At 39.1% G+C, this 19,175-nt stretch overlaps 1 protein-coding gene across 15 annotated transcripts in view; it reads right to left on the minus strand.

Moving 5' to 3' along the window:
* LOC115335413 (spermatid perinuclear RNA binding protein) overlaps positions 1 to 19,175 on the minus strand; it is a 75,288-nt gene that overhangs the window by 47,369 nt on the left and 8,744 nt on the right. For 13 of the 15 annotated variants that reach the window (XM_030001080.1, XM_030001079.1, XM_030001077.1 and 10 more), the window contains exon 2: positions 1,957 to 2,132. In XM_030001080.1, coding sequence (XP_029856940.1) covers positions 1,957 to 1,959 — 3 coding nt within the window. In that variant the 5' untranslated portion in view covers positions 1,960 to 2,132. Of the gene's footprint in view, positions 1 to 1,956; positions 2,133 to 3,609; positions 3,632 to 4,311; positions 4,336 to 19,175 lie in introns of those variants that run through there. The other 2 variants (XM_030001067.2, XM_030001068.2) reach the window with 2 other exon arrangements.

Consider the following 19,175-nt stretch of genomic DNA (forward strand, 5'->3'; position numbering starts at 1 on the left):
CCTCTCCACTATTTATGCTAGAGACAATGGCAACATACCTTAGAACAAGACAATTAAATAGCCATTCCTTTGTGGTTTTGTTACTGCTGCAGATGAAGTCATAGGCAATACATATTGCCGCAAGACACTTAGCAAACTGCGCAGGGATTTACAAAGGCATGAATGAAGATGAGGATAGAGATAAACTGGTAAGAAAAGACTGAAATAATTTCTTAAAAAAAAAAAAAAATTTGAAAGAACAGGAAGAGATTAGACTGCTAATTAAAAGAGTCTGCAGTGAAACTCAGAGTCCTGAGTGGTATTGTTGAGGAAGGTAAACTTAAGCAGTTGGGTAACTTGTGCTAGGAAACTTATGGTTTGCCACACACTATCCAGATGAGACTTTTTTGATCTAAACAGTGACCCAGACCAGCTGCAATCACAGCACAGACCTCTGGCAAGAGCAGCTCTAAATCTTGTTCTCTATAGACACATCAATCACTGACGAAAGCCTCCCAGAACTTGGAATCATCAGCCAAACAACTCTGTTCCTCCTAGACATTAAATACCTTAATTAGGTTGATTTTCACCCCTACTTCATGGGTTTCTAACAGTACACACTCTTAATGACAAAAAGGGGTTGCATACTTCTTAAGGAACTGGTCATGATTTCCTGGCTTATTGCATTCACTACGTCCCTTCCATTGAAGGTCAATGTGACATCATTCCTTTCCTAACTTTTGTGCTCCTACCCACAATTCGGGTAGTAAAAGCAACTCATCAGTTGGGGTCTGGTATTATCCCCAGTACTTTCATAGGTTGCAAAATGCTTCCAGGAGGTCCCTCTTGTGGCTTATCTGCAACATGGATACAGAAAGAAGCTGCAGTTCAGCAGTGAAAACTGACAAGCTGGATTTATTAACTCACCCCCACCATCTCTTATCTCATGAAATATCAATTAGGGAAAACAGTAAAACAGGAACAAGTAACTCCTAAATTAGAAGACACTTGTTTTCCTTCCTAATGAAGAGGGACTGGCAAGATCAATTCTTCCTTACAATTTAGGCCAAAAATAATAGCAAAATGGGACGCTATTTAAAATACAATATATTGACAACTCTGCTTTGTCAAGTGTTCTTCCTCCCTTTGTGCTCTGTAATAGGTAAAAGTCTTGTCTTGGGTCTTTTTATATATAAACACACAGCCTATCAGCAGCAATGAGCTACACAAATGTTAGAGAATGGTATTTAAAATTTACTGCATTTATTCTCATTTCTGTTCTCTCAGTAATAACCTTAGAGGACTTTAAAATACATAAATATGCTTAAACTGCTCTCCACAGGTATTTTTCAGGAACTGGGTACGTTTATTGCCTTCTTGCGAACACATCTTCAGAATTTTACCATCACAATACTTCATACTTGCACAGCTTTACAAATTCAACATCTCAGGCATTCCCAATTTGCAACCAATACCAGGTAGATTAGAAATGACTCCTCACTTAAAACAAATATACACCAAATATATTTGACTACACACATTTCATCTACTCTATTAACAAAGTGTGCAGAGAACCACATCCAATCACATGCACACAAATATGAATAATCAACACTTCTTTTTCTGAGGAAGGAGGTGTAAGGGGAGTATCACCATTTGGTTATGCAATCCGCAAGTTCAAGGTCACTCATGCTGTTTGCTACAGCTTGCTAATGCCAGTTTTATTAGAAAACCTTACGAGCATCCCCTTCATTCATATTTAATAATTCATGTAATGCAGGCTCACAAGACAACTCTCTGGTTTTAAGAGGCTGACAATATATCAAGCCTCATTTGCTTTGCTGAAAGCATGCAGTACCATCTCTAATTTAGTGCAAGGTCAGAAAATCCCCTTACTCTGGTTTTATCAGGCCCCATGCAAGACTGTCAGCAGAGAATATTTTTAATGCAACCCTATGAAAGGTGACAAATACCTACCATGGTTTGTTAGTGTTTCAGCTCTCTCTCCCTCCCTTTCTCCTTTTCCCTCCTCCTTGGTGTCTTTGCTAAGCACTGTTTTGCCTGACAGAACCTCTTCATAAGCCTCTCAGTCCCTTGACAGCTCAAGAGTTCATACAGCCAAGATGCTCTGGGAATCACTTTCTGCAATTCACCTGCAAAAAGAGAGAAACAACCTGAAACCAGAAGAAACAGCATGTTAATTCCAATAAGTGTTCAATGCAGCACATTAAGTCAAACCACTGATGAAAGCAACCAAGCTTCAAGATAGGGAGGCAGTCACTGAACCATTTATTCCTGAACAAGCAGATGTCACTGTGGAAAGCAACTCTTTGTAACGTGCCCACACATATGTAACAACTTTCCCATGCCAGTTAGAGCTTATCTCAGTGCGGTTTGTCAGCCACCTGGCAATCTAAGTTTCTGATATGAGGAAGATGGGAAATCCATTGCCTTAAATATGCTCTATATGAAACCAGCTCAAGAAGTCTCTATTTTTATCGCATGCACATTAGGAATCAAACACACTATATTTAATTATCAAAAAGTAATTATCTGTTGAAATCCCCAGTGCAGCCCTCGACCCGGAATGTGTCAGATGCTGTGCAACAAGAACTAAGACTTCAGGTGGCAATAACTCTAAGTTGTTATTTCAAGAGAGACGAGCGCATTATACCAAACTGAAGACATAAGACTTGTGAGAATGTTCAGCTGACATCATCCGCACTGCCTTTTCTGCCCTTGCACTGCATTTCACAGCACACAACATTTAAAAGATCCTGCAAGAGCAGCCCTCTTGTACTAAACTAGGAAACAAACATCAGCACTGGCAGCATAAGGAACTGCAAATGAACGCCCTGCAAGACAAGAGCAGAGCAGAATAACAGAGCAGGTAATGTGAGAGAGAGGAAAGCATAAGCTCATTGCATAGCAAGACACTCTAGTCCTTGCAGAAAATTCCTGTTTTCCTTTCACTGCACATATTGTTGCATCAGCTTTTCAGCAACGTTTTGAAGCAATTGAAAACCCAGTCAGTAAATTTCTGCAGACTGACACACACACTCAAATGTTTTCCTTTTCTCCTATATGCCAATCCTCCTTCTCCAGCAATATGTTGCACATTGTCTGTCAGAGAATCCTGACATTGTTAGAGATTAAAAGCATGTTTGGCAACAGCAGAGGGATAGGCGAGATTACTTGAAAGCTGAGTAGATGCTTAAACCTCAGGGGTGTGACAGGGAATAATTAACATGTTGGATCCCATAGAGATTTGAAAATGCCAGGGGAAACACAACAACAAATCCTGCTTCACTATTTTGCTAGTTAAGAAGAAATGAAGCACGTTTACAGAACCAATAGCTTTGGCAGCAAGTGCCTAATAGTTTTTTGTTTGTATCTCACACCACTGAATTTAGGATGTAGAATTGTGTAAGACAAAAAGCAGCCAGACAAGAACACTGTGCAGTGGCCTGTCTGCTCCCGCAGCTAAAGACTGCCAAGGAAGAAACCCCAAGAGAGTTAGATACAGTCATACTAAAAATACTTGGGAAAAGCAAGCTAATGAAAACCCTGAAGGACCTCACTTCTTATCACAAAGGCGATATACCATACCAAGGTTTATTAACACTCTACCAAATTGCTCCCCAGAAGTGATCAAGGAAGGGGATGTTCTTTCACAGGACCAGATTCTTCTCTTACGAGATCCTGAAAGCCAAGCAGGGGCAGCTGGGAAGAAAAATAAGCAAGATTACTGCTTTGGCAGTATTTATTCTATGAGCTAGTCATAAGCTCTTCCACACTTAATGGCCTTTCACCATCTCCAGAAGCGACCAGCCTCTTTACGAGGTCTTTTTGTTTTGCTTTTCTATAATAATAATATGCTTTTGAGTCAGCAGATGGCAAGCTAGAGAGACTTTTATGAGACATGTTTCTAGATCATCTATCTACTTCAAATTAGTCCTCCCTTCAGACTAAATTCCAGCTATCTTCACATACTCTTCTTCCCCGTGACTCCTACATTTCACATTTTCAGTTTGCTATCTTCTCTGGTAACTGTAACTTGGCAATTTCAGGCAGAGAGAAGGGCACTGGAATCTGTTGCTGACTTCAGCATATGCCCAGTATAATGTCTCTAGACTCCAAGCAACTCTACAGCCTGGCCTCCCTCCGAAGACTACTGCAAGCTGTTGCTTATCAGCTTGTACTGTGTATGGAAAGCAGATGGACAAAGATAGCTGGCTGAGCAAATTCTGGTGCTTCAGTAAATTGCTGAGCAGACTGTTGGCTAGAGGGTAAGTCTGCAAACTACCTCACAAGCTCTGGAAACAGACATACCTCAGTATTCTGGATGTGCTGAATGCTTTTCAACATTCTTCGAAAATCTGAAACAGACTGAAAATAAATGTTTCACAGCTACGATAGGGGTTAATCTTCTACTGGACAGATGAAGCAAAACCACCAATACCTCTCAATACTCTGCCTTAAGCAGATAGTAACCATCTTGTTTTCAAGACAGGTTCAAGTTTCTGTGACAAATAAAAGTTGTTGGATGAAGGTATTTACGAGTTGGATTCTACCTGCCCTTTTTCTCAGCAGTGAATGACTGAGGTCAGGGCATATACAGCTGAATTACGAAAGGATCTTTATTATAAAACTCAGAGAGATGGGGAAAAAAAAAAATCCTGAAAGTTGAGTTGAAGCTGATGTACAATGTCTTTCAATAACATCCTAAGAATGTTTCACAGTAATGTGCACAGGAGTGAAAACCTAATATAGTTCAGACTTTGAGAGAAAATTTTCAACAAAAGCACTAAACAGGAGGGAGTTTACCATAAAAGTGCAGACACAATACACAGAACAAAGTACATTTGACAGCATGCAGAATTAAATTAAGGAAAACTAAAATCAAATCTGCTCCAACCATATGGACTAAGGCAGCAGAACATAGCTCAGTACCAAACACATCAGAAAGCTTTATGTGAAGTGAGCAGCAATTCCATAAATCCAACAGTCTCATTTTACTACCAGGCTATAGCAGGATATTTGTCCCTGCATCCTCAGGGAAGTAACAGCTGATGCCCAGACTAAAAAGCACAATATTAAAATGCATGGTTATCTTACCCAGGGGCTGCCACCCACACTTGCAAGAAAATTTCTAGGAAAAGCTACTAGCACTACCAAGACCTTGGTGACCTTGAGAAAGTCACTTTACCTCTGCATCATGTGGCCCTAAAGTGTAAAACGAGTAAATACTTGCTGTCTCCAAACCAGGTCACAGGGGAGCTGAGTAGAGTCTGCAGTGTGGTTTAAAGTCACTGGGGATTTGACACATTAGAAACGTTATTAAAACACCATGACAGTCTAACAATGTTTCCATTAAACATCCCATCCTTCACAGAGGAAGTTTATGCTTTGGCACAAGATAAACAATGAAAAGAATTTCAGATGAGGCCTTTGTAGTAGGATATATTCCTGCATCTGGCAGTTGTGTTCCCAAGAGACAGACATTTAAACAGCCAGAAGTAATGAATATGCTTAGCTACCTTTGAGTGCTTGTGAACAGAAAAGTGAAAAAGCAGGAGAAACAGGTACTTAGGCTCCGCGGGGAATGAAATGTAACATCAGAATCAGGGAGCTATAAGCCTCTAGAAAGGAAGCATGAACTACATTTGGCATCCTGATATCCCCTCACAGCACTAAGTGGTACCTTGCATGGAAGTGTTACCAGTGCAATAGAGAAGAGGAAACCAGGGCCACTGGACTCCAGTCCTCCAAACCCCCACTTCAATGAGCTGCTGTTTAGGCACCTAGCCAGGCCAAGCAGAATACCATGAAAATTGGTTTTAAATGCTACATCAAGGCAGCACACACCAAAAATATTCAGCTGAAGCATTAAAAACACCCTCCACCCTCCCAATCCACCCTTATACTGGTATCTGCCCATGAGAACTACAGTTTACCGTGCACACCACCCTAAAAATCACTCAAAGTTTGTTAACAGAGCAGCAAGGACAACTAAGGTTGCTAATAACAAACCAGTGAGTATCTAACACAGCCTGAGGTGTATCAGACACAGTAATAGAAAAGAACTGGAATTTATATCCTTTTTTGTCACCTTTAAAAGTCAGAATAAGAGGCTTACAACTTTAAATTGGAAGTTAAAATAAACTTCTGCTTTGCATTCAGGAGACAGGTAATTTTTTGTGACACCATACAAAGTGCTGCTGAAAATATGTTGTGTTTTTCTGCAGTATAATTTTATTGCTGGCCTTCTGCCAAGAGCCTTTCTGGCAGCATCTCCCACAGTTGGAAACTGTGTATCTGGGTCAGAAAAGACAAGCGCTTTTCAGAACAGCTCAATACATTTGGCAGAGATGCTGATATTGTAATTGAACTCTTTCAGCAACTCTTTTTATCATGTACCCAGACACCAAACAAAACAAGATCTGCAATGTTGATTAATGTCAAAATAACTGACAGAGAAATATCAAAATAGTTTTCCCTCATGTTAAAAGTATCAACAAACTGAGGGGAACAGATAAGAAATACAATTCACGAGGATTCAGTGAGGAGCATGGGGCAGAGAAATCTGCAATGTATGACTGACCTTCTACTTATGCAGATATTTACTATTTTAAATCCAAACTCCCTGTACGCTGTACAGAATTGGTTTCTTCATTTTTCACCACCATATGAAGAGAAATCCTTGCCACTCACAATCATATAAGCATTCTGTAAAGAACTGCAATTGTATCACTAGGATACATATTTAATAAGACTCAGGCTGCTTCCAACAATATGCTCAGCATTCAATTTCACCTGGAGACTGTATATTCATAGGAGTTTTATTATTTTCCAAGTAATGCAATTCCTGGCAAAGTTGCATCTGGGTTAGCCTTTAGAAGACCAGAATTTTCCAGCCAAATGAATAATTACAAAGCAACACTACAGTTAAAAGCTGGAAAGGTAGTTCCTCTGGCAAATTCTTACAATTCATACAACAAATACTTGAGCCTAGTATTACTCCTGCCTGTTCAGTTCTCACAACATTTTGAGAAGAGGCTCCTGTGCTCAGAAATCTCTTAGGAGTAGCCTCTGTCAGGTAGCCCCAACACCCAGCTTTAACAAGTACCAAAGAGAGGGTAGGCACATACTTGATAAACAGATCTGGAATCATGGCACCTGTGATCAGCAGAATGGAGGACTCAAAGTCATCTTCCAGGGCCTAGAGCTCTGACAATGCTCACAGTGCAAGGAAAGCAGCTGCCCACTTGTCGACATGGAGGAAGCTACTGGCAGAGCTCCTAGAGAGAATTCAGCTGTGCCAAGGAGGACAAGCATGGACAGAGAACTTGGAGACCCTTGGTTCAAAGATGCAACAAAGCACTTGCAACTGAAAATGGGTGTACACATGGATTCTCCTCCAGATTGTAGAGCAAGGAATGAAAAAACAGCTAAAATAAATCACACTGGTAAAGTAATTAAAGTAGTTGAAGAATTAGAGCCAAACAATCAGTTGATCTAGATTAATGTATGAAGGTAAAAGGAAACAAGGATGTGCAGAGCATAGCTCATATTTTTAGCTCTTGGAAAGAGGGTGAAGAAAAGATGGTCTAAGGGGAAATCATCACTAGCCTAACAGGAAGGTTAAAAAAGGAACACAGAGGCACAGTGTAAACATATATACAAGTAGGCAATCATTTGAAGAACAAAATGCTGTATTTTATATAGACCCACACCATCCAACCTCAGAAAGAAATACACATTAGTAGAAGTAACTGTAGATATCAAATTATAATGTATAAAAAAGAAAAATAGTTTTGGAAGGAATATAAATCCTTTTCCTTTAGGATTTAAGCTACTATTCACTACCGAGGACAGGAAGATACACCACCAAACTCACCAAGCAGTCTTCAGAGCAGCACACCAGTTGTAGTCCTCAAGGTATTTTTTACATGTATATCTCTCTCCAGACTTCTATATGGCCTCATGTTCCCTGGCATCTGCACAATACCCACACACCAGTCACAGCTAGTGCTACAAAGGGTCTCTAATGAAATAATTTTGAAAATGCCTTCATCTCTTGGTATGGACGTCGAGATGCAAGACAGTAGAGACAGACCCAAGTGCAAAAAAAAAAAAAAAAAAAAAAAAAATTAAAAACTGGCTGTTGACACTTAAATAACAAATTGACACATGAACATTAATAGTTTAATGTATTTCCTGCTCAACCAGTCAGAAACATCCAAAAACTGAACTGCCTGTAAAACTGAGCACTACAGAAAACAAAACATCTTACAGGGAGCACTTCTTGGTAGGTGTCTTAAAAAAAATAAATTAAAATAATAATCACAGACTAGATAGTACATAAATCATTAATAGCAAAGTATTCATTTGAGACAAGGCAGAAACCACCACTGGGTTCTCAATGTCTGTGAAATGTTAAACTGATTTCTGACTTCTAACATCCTAACATAGGCATTCCTGCTCTTCTGGCTAAACTGGACAATGGAAACCTGATGCTACTTTGCAGTACACACCCGTTTGTGAAGCAGTCGTAATTTGACATCTACACTCAAAATCTCAATATCATCTGAAACTCCTAACACAGACTACAGTCATTTATAGTTGAAGAATTAACTAAATTAATAAAAAGGATTACATTACACTGAAATGACACTCACCATCTGCAATGTCATTTTTCCAGAGACAGAGCTGGTTTAAGCCAAATTCTGGATCTATGCCTGAAGTTACATCATATTCTCCAAAAGAGAATCACAGTTCTACCTCCTCAATCACACAGTGCAGTTTAGTGCCACACTGGGCTTCTCACAACCCAAGCCTTGTCCTGCATTCGCATCCCAACGCTAAAGCTTTATAGACCTTCAAACTCCTGGATACTTTGCATGTCTATGTCACTTGTGTCCACTTCCTCACATGCAAGGCTTTCTTTGCTCCAGAACCATAGGGAAGCAGCCACAATGTTGAAGAAATTAAGAACAGGGACATTCCTTCCCTAGCACCCTTCAGCTTAACTGAAATAGCTGCAGTGCCCCAGTTTCTTTCCTGCTATGATTCATATCCCATAGACTGCAGGTTGACCTAAGCTGCAGCCTACCAACTAACTACATTTGACACACACAACCAGGATGGAAAAGGCCAGCAAGATGCCACTCTTCCACCAAGAAGAATATGTCTTCTACAGAACCGTGAGGCCAAAGGCATACACATGGAAAAGGCTGGAAATCATGGCATTCTCTCCCTATGTTGGTAATAAATAAGTTAAAAAAAAAAAAAAATAGAGAGAGAGACTGAAGAACAAACTGTCCTACAGTAAAACTAGATCTACTTGTATTGGTGGTTTGCACTTTTCATCAATTCCATGTGGCAACAGCAAAACATTTGACATGTTTGCTTTATTAGCTGTTCCCTGTTCTGCATCTCAAGCTAATACATATCTTCGTAATTAATAAGATGAAAGAGAAAAGCAACATGGATCCTAAACGTCTGTGTTGTAAATAAAACAAATTTAGTAATTCTTTCTTACAAGTAATACAATGTAAATACTATATTGGAGATTCACATTTTTCCTAATGTTTACATAAAGTTTCAATTCAAAGTATTAAGAAGTTTTTAAGAATAAATGCTATCCTTCTAACTAAAATTTCAGCAACCCTTAATGGTGAAATTTAAGCAACAGTTTCTCCCCTAGAATTTCTTCCCCAATGTCAGTATGTAAAGAAGCTGGCATTTTCAGTATTGCAAATCCACACTGGCTACTGTGCACATCTGCCTTTCAGCCAGTTTAAACATTCATGACTCTCCACTTAAATGCATTTTCTAGTATGTCAGTCTTGCTGCTTCAGTGACTTTTTTTTTTTTTTAATTAAAGAGAGAAGATTTAAAAGGATTTGGAAGAGACGACCACTAGACTCTGCAAGTATTGTGCAAAGAGCTCTTGTGCTCTCAGCCAATACACACCCTCCATGAGACTTTTACCATGTTTTAGTTCCACTATGACTACTGAACAAGTTGAAGTTAATTTTTTACTTCCTGTCCAGTTGGCTATTTTGTCAAAGAACATCTTGTCAAAGGCTCTAGGTTACGAAAAGCTTCTTTAAGGGTTTTTTCTTGCTATCTCTCATCTATCCAACCCTGTTATTTTCAGTTTGTTTCCCTCTTATTCTCCTGTGTCTTAGATTATTATTTCCAGGGAAGTCTGAAGCTTACCATCACAACATGGAATGCCACAGAACCATCTGAAACAAAACCTGTAACAATGATCTTGGGCTGTTTTGGAAACAAAAGCCTCCTCTCTTGAAATGCTCTTCCTTCACAATGCTGCAGATATGACCCGTACAGTCTCACTAGCCCAGAGGAGCAGAATCCTGTCTGTTGGCTGCTGCACCACTCAGGTCTTCAGTCCCACCTGCAAGGGCTCACTGCAGCCCTCAGCAGGCACAGCACCCTCAGCTACAACAAAACAGAACCTGCAATTTAATTAATTAATTTCTTCCACATGACTGACTTGAAATTGATTTTATAAGTCATTCACATAAAGAGGGGAAAGGGGGATTTTTAGTAGAATTGTTTCTAAAAAGCACACGTTCCAAAAAACCAGTATTCAACACCAATGAATCAGTGTTAGTAATGGAAACATTCAGAGTGAGAAGAATGGTAGAAATACTATTTGCCAGGCAGAAGCTATCAAATATGGTTCAGAATATAGTACAAGAACCCCTACAACAGAAAGCAATGGGGATATCTCTCTAGGGAAAAGTACCCTGGCTGCCATCGATTTTCAGCTTCAGAATGCAATTATTTACTTCAACTGCACCATAACGTTACCAAAAGATTTGAATTAGTTTATTTAGGCATGAAAGCTAGCAACAATATCCATAAAGAAAGTAAAAAACACCACCACACCAACACGTTAGATGGCAGAGAAAGAACTGTTGGTCTGATATTAGTGACTTAAGTCCACTGTTTATGCCTTGCACAAGATTTTGTAGTAGGAAGTCCTAGCTTGGCTAAGAGGAAGAAGAAGAACCACAAACATATTTAGAGATTTACAAAAACTAATATAAACAAAAATCCTATTTCCCTGGAAAACCGTAAGAGTCTAAAAATATTTTAAATTGGCTGAATCCAGCACCTTCTTGCCTCAGCAGATCTACACTGCATGCATGTGCTGTCAGATCTGCCAACTTAAGTTGCAAATCTCATCTATTACTCTCTCCAGTTAGCACAGCACAGCTATGTAAAAGGGAAAAAAAAAAAAAAAGATAACTTTAGCAGGGACCATCACTGGTGGCAATACTCAGTTTGAAGACCACAAGCCAGGTTGCAAAATTAATTTCTCAGTGTAAGTTATATCTGTCAGTCTCATCCTTAGTAATGAATTCCACAGCCTTTTTTGTTTGCTTATTTTCAATATGATATTAAGAAAGTTAGCAAAATTATGTTTAGATATCTGTAGCACTATATTCTTCAATGTCTTCAGAGAACACACTGTGTAAGTAATAGATCTTGAGAAGTTACATTCAATTATTTTTTTATCTTTTGAATTTCAAAATTTTAGCTGGGGGAAAAAAGAAGCTATCAGCATAAATCTACCAATCCCACCTGGATGTCATTTTTAAGAACATGGACACAACTTCACTGGTTTGGTCTCCTTTCTTTAAATTTCATATAGGGCTATGAATTAGTTTAATCTCTCTTCATAGATAGTGATGTCATCTCTAGTGTGCTACTGTACTCATAACAGCATGAAAGACATTTTTAGTTCATTTGTTAATAGAAGGCTTCCACAGACTTTGCCATTCACCACGAAGTAATCAACATCATGCCTTGTTCTCCCTGTCAACATTAAGCAACACATCTCTGAACAGCAAAATATAAGTCTATGATCAACATCAGTGTCTTGGAGGCAACATGCCTGCCGCAAGCCACAGGAACCTGGTTTTTAGTGCGTTTGTGGAGGTTAACATGACATCCAGGTTAGGAAACAGAAGTGCGTGATGGCAAGCTGCTGCAACTTCAGCGTGGAAGAGGGTGCATACCCGTTTTTCTCTGAGGGAAGCAAACAGACAGTGCAATCAATAGCAGCATTCAAAATGCTCTCAGCTTTGCAGGGAGATCGATTTACAACAACAAAACTCTCACTTTCTCCCAAAAGCTCCTTCATACACTATAGTTGCTAAAAGTAACACTTGAAATTACTATCAGGGGAAAGACTAGAGAAAAACAATCTAAGTTAGTTTATTTTGGGTCATTAACTGCATTTTGTGTCTAGCCACTTCAGTTCCCCCGGTAACAGGAAACCTGCTGTTCCTAAAAGCAACATCGATGGGATTTATTTTATTTTATTTTTCAAAGGAAGGTGCACTTGGAAAGCCACAACCTGTCAGGGTAGGAAAGTGCACAGTTCAAGATGCAGAGGGCAGGATCAAAACCAGAATTAAAAAAGAGCTACTATACAATTGATGGTATTCTCCTAAACTGGGCAATAGGATATAAAACCTTTCATCCCTCAGTGAGAAGTTATGAGGAAGCTAGATTAGAGTCTTAATGTTTTTATCGCCTGCTCAGCCACCTATGTAAATCTGTGTCCATGTCACACCACCATCATCATTAACGATACCACAGCAAGGAAAACAAGAACCAAAGGGACATGAACATTGAACTCTGCTCTTGTCAGGACAAAAAACCTACTCGATTTTCAGAGTCTAAAACTATACTTTTAGTGGTAAAAGAATGTCAGATTATAATGCTGCCAATCTAGCTTATTCCACAGGTCAAACAAAATTCAACCCTAAAAACTGAAACTTTTGTGTTGAGAAAAATCCTTTAAAAAAAAAAAAAGCAATACATAGATGTGTTGCTGTGTGCACTGAAAGAGCACTTGCTTCTGCTGTTTTACAAGTTCTTCTATTCACTTTGCATGGCTCCTCTATTGTGGAAACAAAAGTCTCTGTATTGGGCCTTCTCAGTGATATTTGGAAACTCTACACTTACTGCAACAGACCATTCACAGGCCAGTAAGAACCATTTTTTAAAAGTTAGTTCACCATTAATTAACTGCAGAAATACAGTAAAGAAAACAATAACAAGGTGAAATAACATTCTTCCAAAAGCTTTTTGCTTGTTTTGAGAGAAACAAAAAAGGAAGTAATTAAACCTAGCTAACACTTTTTCACTTAGCATTTTGCTCTAAAGCATTTAGAACTCTCACACTGCAGGACCAGGAAAAAAAAATAATGCCAGAACCCCCAGTGCAGAACTCTCAACACAAGAAAAGGTTGTCCCTGAAATTCAGTGGACAAATACTACCAGACAGTTTCAGGCTTTACCGAGACAAAATCCGCAAGTTAAATTTAGAATGATGATTTCTGCAGGCACTCAGATGATTCTGTTCTAAATCTTCTAGAAATTGCAAATTAGAACTTGGCAGACTTTAAACTGACCCAGCATGTGTCTGCTGTAATCCAAGTCATTCTGTCCTATTACTCTGCAAAACTGTTAGGAAAAAAAATCATGCCTTTCAACACATGGTTTCAGACAAGTGACAGAGACATTCCATTTATCTCTGTGCTAAGAACAAAACTTAAGTAGTGTTTTCTCCTCTTGGAATATCACCATGAAAATTAAACGCTAATAGAGGAATCAAAGTTATCTCCATTGGAGAATAAGCATAGTTTGCTGAATAATACACTTACATAACTGTATTAATTCAGAGTGGTTGTGGTAATTTTTTTTCCATTTACCATGGGGAGAATATATCGCATTTCTGGACTCTGATCTCATTTTAAATACTGCAACTAGATATTCAGCAAAGCAGGCAGGTGTCACCAAGCTGTTCTGTGGAAGCAACTGGCAATCCCTGCAAGTTCACTAGCATTGTCTCTACAGCCACTCAAGAGATTAAGGTTTTTTGCAACACCATGAACAATAAATTGAATGAAACAGCTCAGAGGTTACAAACCAAAGCAATCTGGGAAACTACTTCTCCATCTACTGATAAACAGACAGTACTATCCAACGTTGCATTGCTAACCTGTGGGAGATAGCAATCTTCAGGTTTGACTTAACAGCAGAGACTAAAAAACATTACTCAGTCTCTTCCATTTTGATTGCAGTATCAAGCTTCAACATGCTTTTATTAGCAAAAAAATATCAGACCTTAGCTACACACACAGGAATTTCACAACACTTCATAAACTTCACTTCTCCAATTGCTGTAATAAGTGTAAATGTTATGCTGTTTGCATTTAGAAGAGACTCCACTGTGTGATGACTTAAGTAGCTTGCCCAATGCCATAGTAAATCAGTTGTAGGACTTAGAAAAGTAGTTTTCCATTTACTATACACATCAAGCATGGAGCATGCTCTCTCCCCCGCTTTCTAGCTTTCCACCTTTACTTAGGCTTCTTTAGTTGAATTTGAACACACACTGCTTTGCTAGCTGCTTTTGCTATTCAATCTCTCCCTCGTAGGACCACAACCATGCTTCTTCATAGGTCAGCCTGGCAAACTCGCATATTAAATGCTTGACAACAATTAACCTGTAGATTCATGAGATTCAAACTAGCAATTCAATATCTGAAAATAGCGTGATTAAACTCAGGAAACTAACTCAGAATGTGTCCTTTTTTCAGGCATCAAATTTTTTGAGCACTCCACTCTTTTGAAAGTTAAACTGACATGGACTCAGGAACCTAACGTGTCTTTTTCAAAAGACGACAATGGAGCAGGACACACACAGTCTGTTCTCAGGAACAACAGGAGCCAGAAATATAAGAACATTTCAGGACACTAGCAAGGTATCTGAGCCATTATGCAAGATAAGGGGAAGCTTTGCAGCCCCACTCTATAAAGCAGCCCACTCCTGAGCATCAAGCATCTCACTCTGGACACCAAATTCTAGCATATTGTTTGGTTTTGAAGAAAAAAAAAAAAACCAAAGGCAGTTGTCTTTGCCACTTGGCATTTCTAAAGCTCTATGCGGCATAGGAGCAGGCTACGGAGGATAAGAGTTCATTCTTCTCTCTCTCAAAAAAACAAATGAACAACACCAAAAAAATCAACCAATAAAAAAAAAAAACCAGCCTTCACACTAGATATTAGGTAGCCACCTAAAACACCCCAAAACAAACAAAAAGGATGGAGGGTCTGACAAGCATCTCTCTTAGAAATCAGAAAAGAAATTGGCAGCTCCTGAATGACCAGGAGTGCATATGTCATCACTTCCCCTGCTTGTACCCAAATCACACACTTCAAACAGTATCTCTTCAACCTTCTCCACACTAAGCTCCAGCCATCTAGTAGCAGTTTATAATTTCTGTGAGTTCATTCAGGATGGCTACTTTGATCCTACATTTGTTAACAAGGAGACTACAGAGTGCATACTTCAATATGATGATCCCTACAACAAGCCCAACTCCGCCAAAAGGCCACTTTTCATCCCTATTGATACTCCTTTTGCCCCCTTCTAACCCCATCTTCTCTTCGGCTCCTAAGGAAGAAACAAAAGCAAATGCACACATGTAACAAACATGTACTGCTTCCCTTGGGCTTCATGCATTCTGGATATTTGGATCTCCAGGCAAGCAATTTTGTCTTCTGTACAGCAAAGAGAGGTCTAAAAGCTACCAGCTCTTCTCCTTCCCCCCATACTAGTCTTAACAGCTACCCTGTTTAATTGCTTCTGTGCTGGAATATCTGCAAGCTGTTCTTGTGCTGCCAGCGCTCAACTGCTACAGAGAGACTGGCAAGAGGAAACCCAGTTTTGCGCTACTGCAGACTGGAAGCACTGCAATGTGGAAGAACAGCAGAGAAGGCCCTATCAACCAACCCTGCATGAGTTCTGCCTGCTCTCCCCCTTCCCTCCAACATCCCCATTCTTTACGTATCAGGAAGAGAACAGCGAGTTTTTGCAACCTCATGACAAACTTAAAAGGTATTTTTCCTTCTCAACAAGTGCAGCCAAAAACCATTTTTCAATCTTTTCCACACTAACAACCTTCTCTCTACACGCTTCCATGAATGACCACTACAGACTCCTTTTACAGTATATAGACTGTCAAATTTTCTGATCTCTTCCAACATTCTGAAATATGAAGAAAACTTAAGACTGCATTTTGTACGTGTATATTATTGAACTACTATCCAATCTATCAACACAAATGCTACAAATGCACACAAAGTCTTTTCAGTAGATACTTCAAACTTTGTTAGAATAGAATATTTTCAGTTGGAAGGGACCTACAACTATCATCTAGTTCAACTGCAACACAAGATGAGCACAAATAATGGAAACGGAGCAAGGAAAAGGAAAGAGAGGGGAAGTACAGCAAATCCCTGTACTCCTTAGCTCTCAGCCAAAATTCAATCTTCTATGTACCGTGCATGAGACTTGCTACTGTACTGTGTGATGAGGGTAAAGAGAACTCATTGAGACAAGGTGCACCTGCTAAAACTGGCAGTAAAAACAGTTGACTACTGCAAATCAGTAGTCCCCAGTGCAAACAGAAAGCAAGTCTTTGCTCTTCTGGCACAACAGAACTCCTTTACTGCGAGTACCACATACAGATCAAACATTTACAAGCAAAAGAAAAGAAGCTATCCAAAGGATTTATATTAAAATAAAGATTACAGATCACAGGGTGAAAGAAAACAATAAACATACCACTGAGTCCCATGCCTAGACAAGCTCTCCTCGAGCAGTTCTTTCTCTGAAGAACTGCAAAGAGACTGCCCGAGCCAACAGTTCCTACAGCAACTGCAGAAGCACGAGTACAAGATATTCAAACCCTGCAGTAACCGCAGAAGCATCAGTAAATGGATACTCCAAATACTGAAGGAACATTTGACAGTTTCACCTGGACTCTCTCTACCTCGTTGGTTAATTCACTGATCCTAATCAGCTTAGCTCAACTCTGTATTTGCCTGTTTCTCTGCAAACTCTTCTGAATACTCTTTCCCTTAATATTTTTTTCAATACACTTTTTCCTCTCCAAAATTTCATGGAACTAAATATAGCCATCAGATAAAGTTTTGTAGACATGGTGCTGGAAGGGTGACCAACATCATCCTGTAAGGGAGAGACCAACTGCATCATTTTATGGTGCTGCTGCAACTTCTCACTGAGGGTGGAATGCTGTTATGACAATGACACTATGCTTATGTTGCATTACTAAAAGCACACTTGGAAGCATCTCAAAGGGAACCAAAACAGAGGTAAGTTAGTACCCAACTACACAGAAAAAGCAGATCCATTTGTAACACACAGTTATTTTAACACTAATGAAGAATCCATATTAAGGAACACAAAATATTGCCTCTATGCACTCGGTAAGTTTTTCAGCTAAGAACTGTAACTGATTGAAGAACATTTAGGGCAGGCCATATCTCATTTCCCTTTTAAGAATCTGCTTTAATAAGTCACAGTGCCTCAACAGTTGCAGCTTTATCAGTAGTTCCATACAAGTGCTCTTTGCAAGAGTTTTTTCTTAACTCTGCAGTCTTACTTTGTTTCACACAAACTTGGCATGAAGCTCAGGCTCCTGACCCATAGCAAGAAGTTAAGCAACATTGCTCATTTGTTTTTAAAAGGGTCAGGAAGTCTCCAGTTTCAGGTTCTTCAGTGTTCAGTGTGGAAGGGAGCAATATATACAGTCACAATTCAGGAACATTCAGTATTCAACCCCTGTCTGCAAAGAACAGAGGTTAATCAGAGAACTGTCAAAGATGTACTTTGTAAACTACTCTTACTATTGGTTTATTACATGAGGCCACATCCACAAAAACAGATTTTTGGTCAAGTTCACTACTTATATAATGCTGACTCCCAGCTACCTGCTTTAAACAATATCCTTTATCTCACAGGCTAACAAAAGGAAAACGACTGAATTCCCCCAGAAGATAAAGCAGACTGTATGGAAATAGTCAACCTGCAAAAGACAATCTTATTTCTACACTAATGTTAGTGGAGAAGAAACATAAAGATGAAAATATTTTGGTTTTATTTTTGTGCCTTTTATCATGATTGATTCAAATAGTACCATCACTATTTAGATGGTGATGGTTGTTTTTTTCTAAAATGTGAAGTACTATGAAATCTAAAGTGGAAAAGTATCTTCTAAGTTGTTACAGCATAAGCATGCAAAAAAGACTTCTGGATCAAATTTATTCCTTAGCAGGCTCATTTTGAAGGAATAGACAGTACAGTTCCAGCCAACCATCTTCTAATACAAAGCAATATAAAAAAATTATTTATTTAGCAACTACGAACAGTGTCAGGTTTTACATAATTTGCTAAGACTGAAAATTCAACCAAATTTTTTAAATTGTCAAAAATACCCCAGTTACAGGAGGTTCTTGTTCGCCTCTAAGGTGGGAGTCATGATCCTTTTCTCTTACACAAATTTAGACGACTGTGTTCTCTCTTCAGCCTCCTGGCCATCTGTAGAGATGAGGAGGTGTGTACAGATGTGGGCTCAGAGCAGAACAAGCTACTTCTCTGAGCTCATATTTTTGGCAGTCACCAATTTCACCCTCACCCACCAGAACCAAAGAAGTTATCAGCTTTGTCTCCCCCCACCTTCCCAGCATTTGCCTTTCTTCCTGGCTTTTCTAGAACACTTGTCACCACATTTACCAGAGTACATTTATTACTGGTTTTAAAATAACAGTTTTTGTAACAGAGGGAAACATTTCAGGTCTTTATAGGGGAACTTCAGACACAAAGAAATGAAATTGTGCAGTAAATCAGTGGCAGAACCTGAAAGGGGGCCAAATGGTCCCCTAATCAATACTTCCAGTTTAACCACCAGACCTTCTTCTCTGGATCACAATGTTGCTCTGTGTCTGGTATTGAAGAGTTTACTCATTGGGCTTTTTACCAGGTTCCAGTTTTAGAAGAAATGCTCACAATTATCCTGGGCTTGACTGTGATGCACACAATGTAACTTCCCTGGTTACCATGCATAAGAAGCACTAAATTTCAAGCCCAGTGATACACTCTTTAAGGTCATCCAAATGGCATAGTTGATTACTTTAAAGAAACAAATTAAGTCTCTATATGATTAAAGACTTGGACAGCATGACCGGGTAACCAAAGAAGCCCTAATCTATTTATTAAGTCCAATTACCTAGACATCAAATCAAGAGATCATGAAGCATTAGGACATTGAATAGCT

This window comes from Aquila chrysaetos, chromosome 24 (genome assembly GCF_900496995.4).
Source record: "Aquila chrysaetos chrysaetos chromosome 24, bAquChr1.4, whole genome shotgun sequence".
Lineage (NCBI taxonomy): Eukaryota > Metazoa > Chordata > Aves > Accipitriformes > Accipitridae > Aquila > Aquila chrysaetos.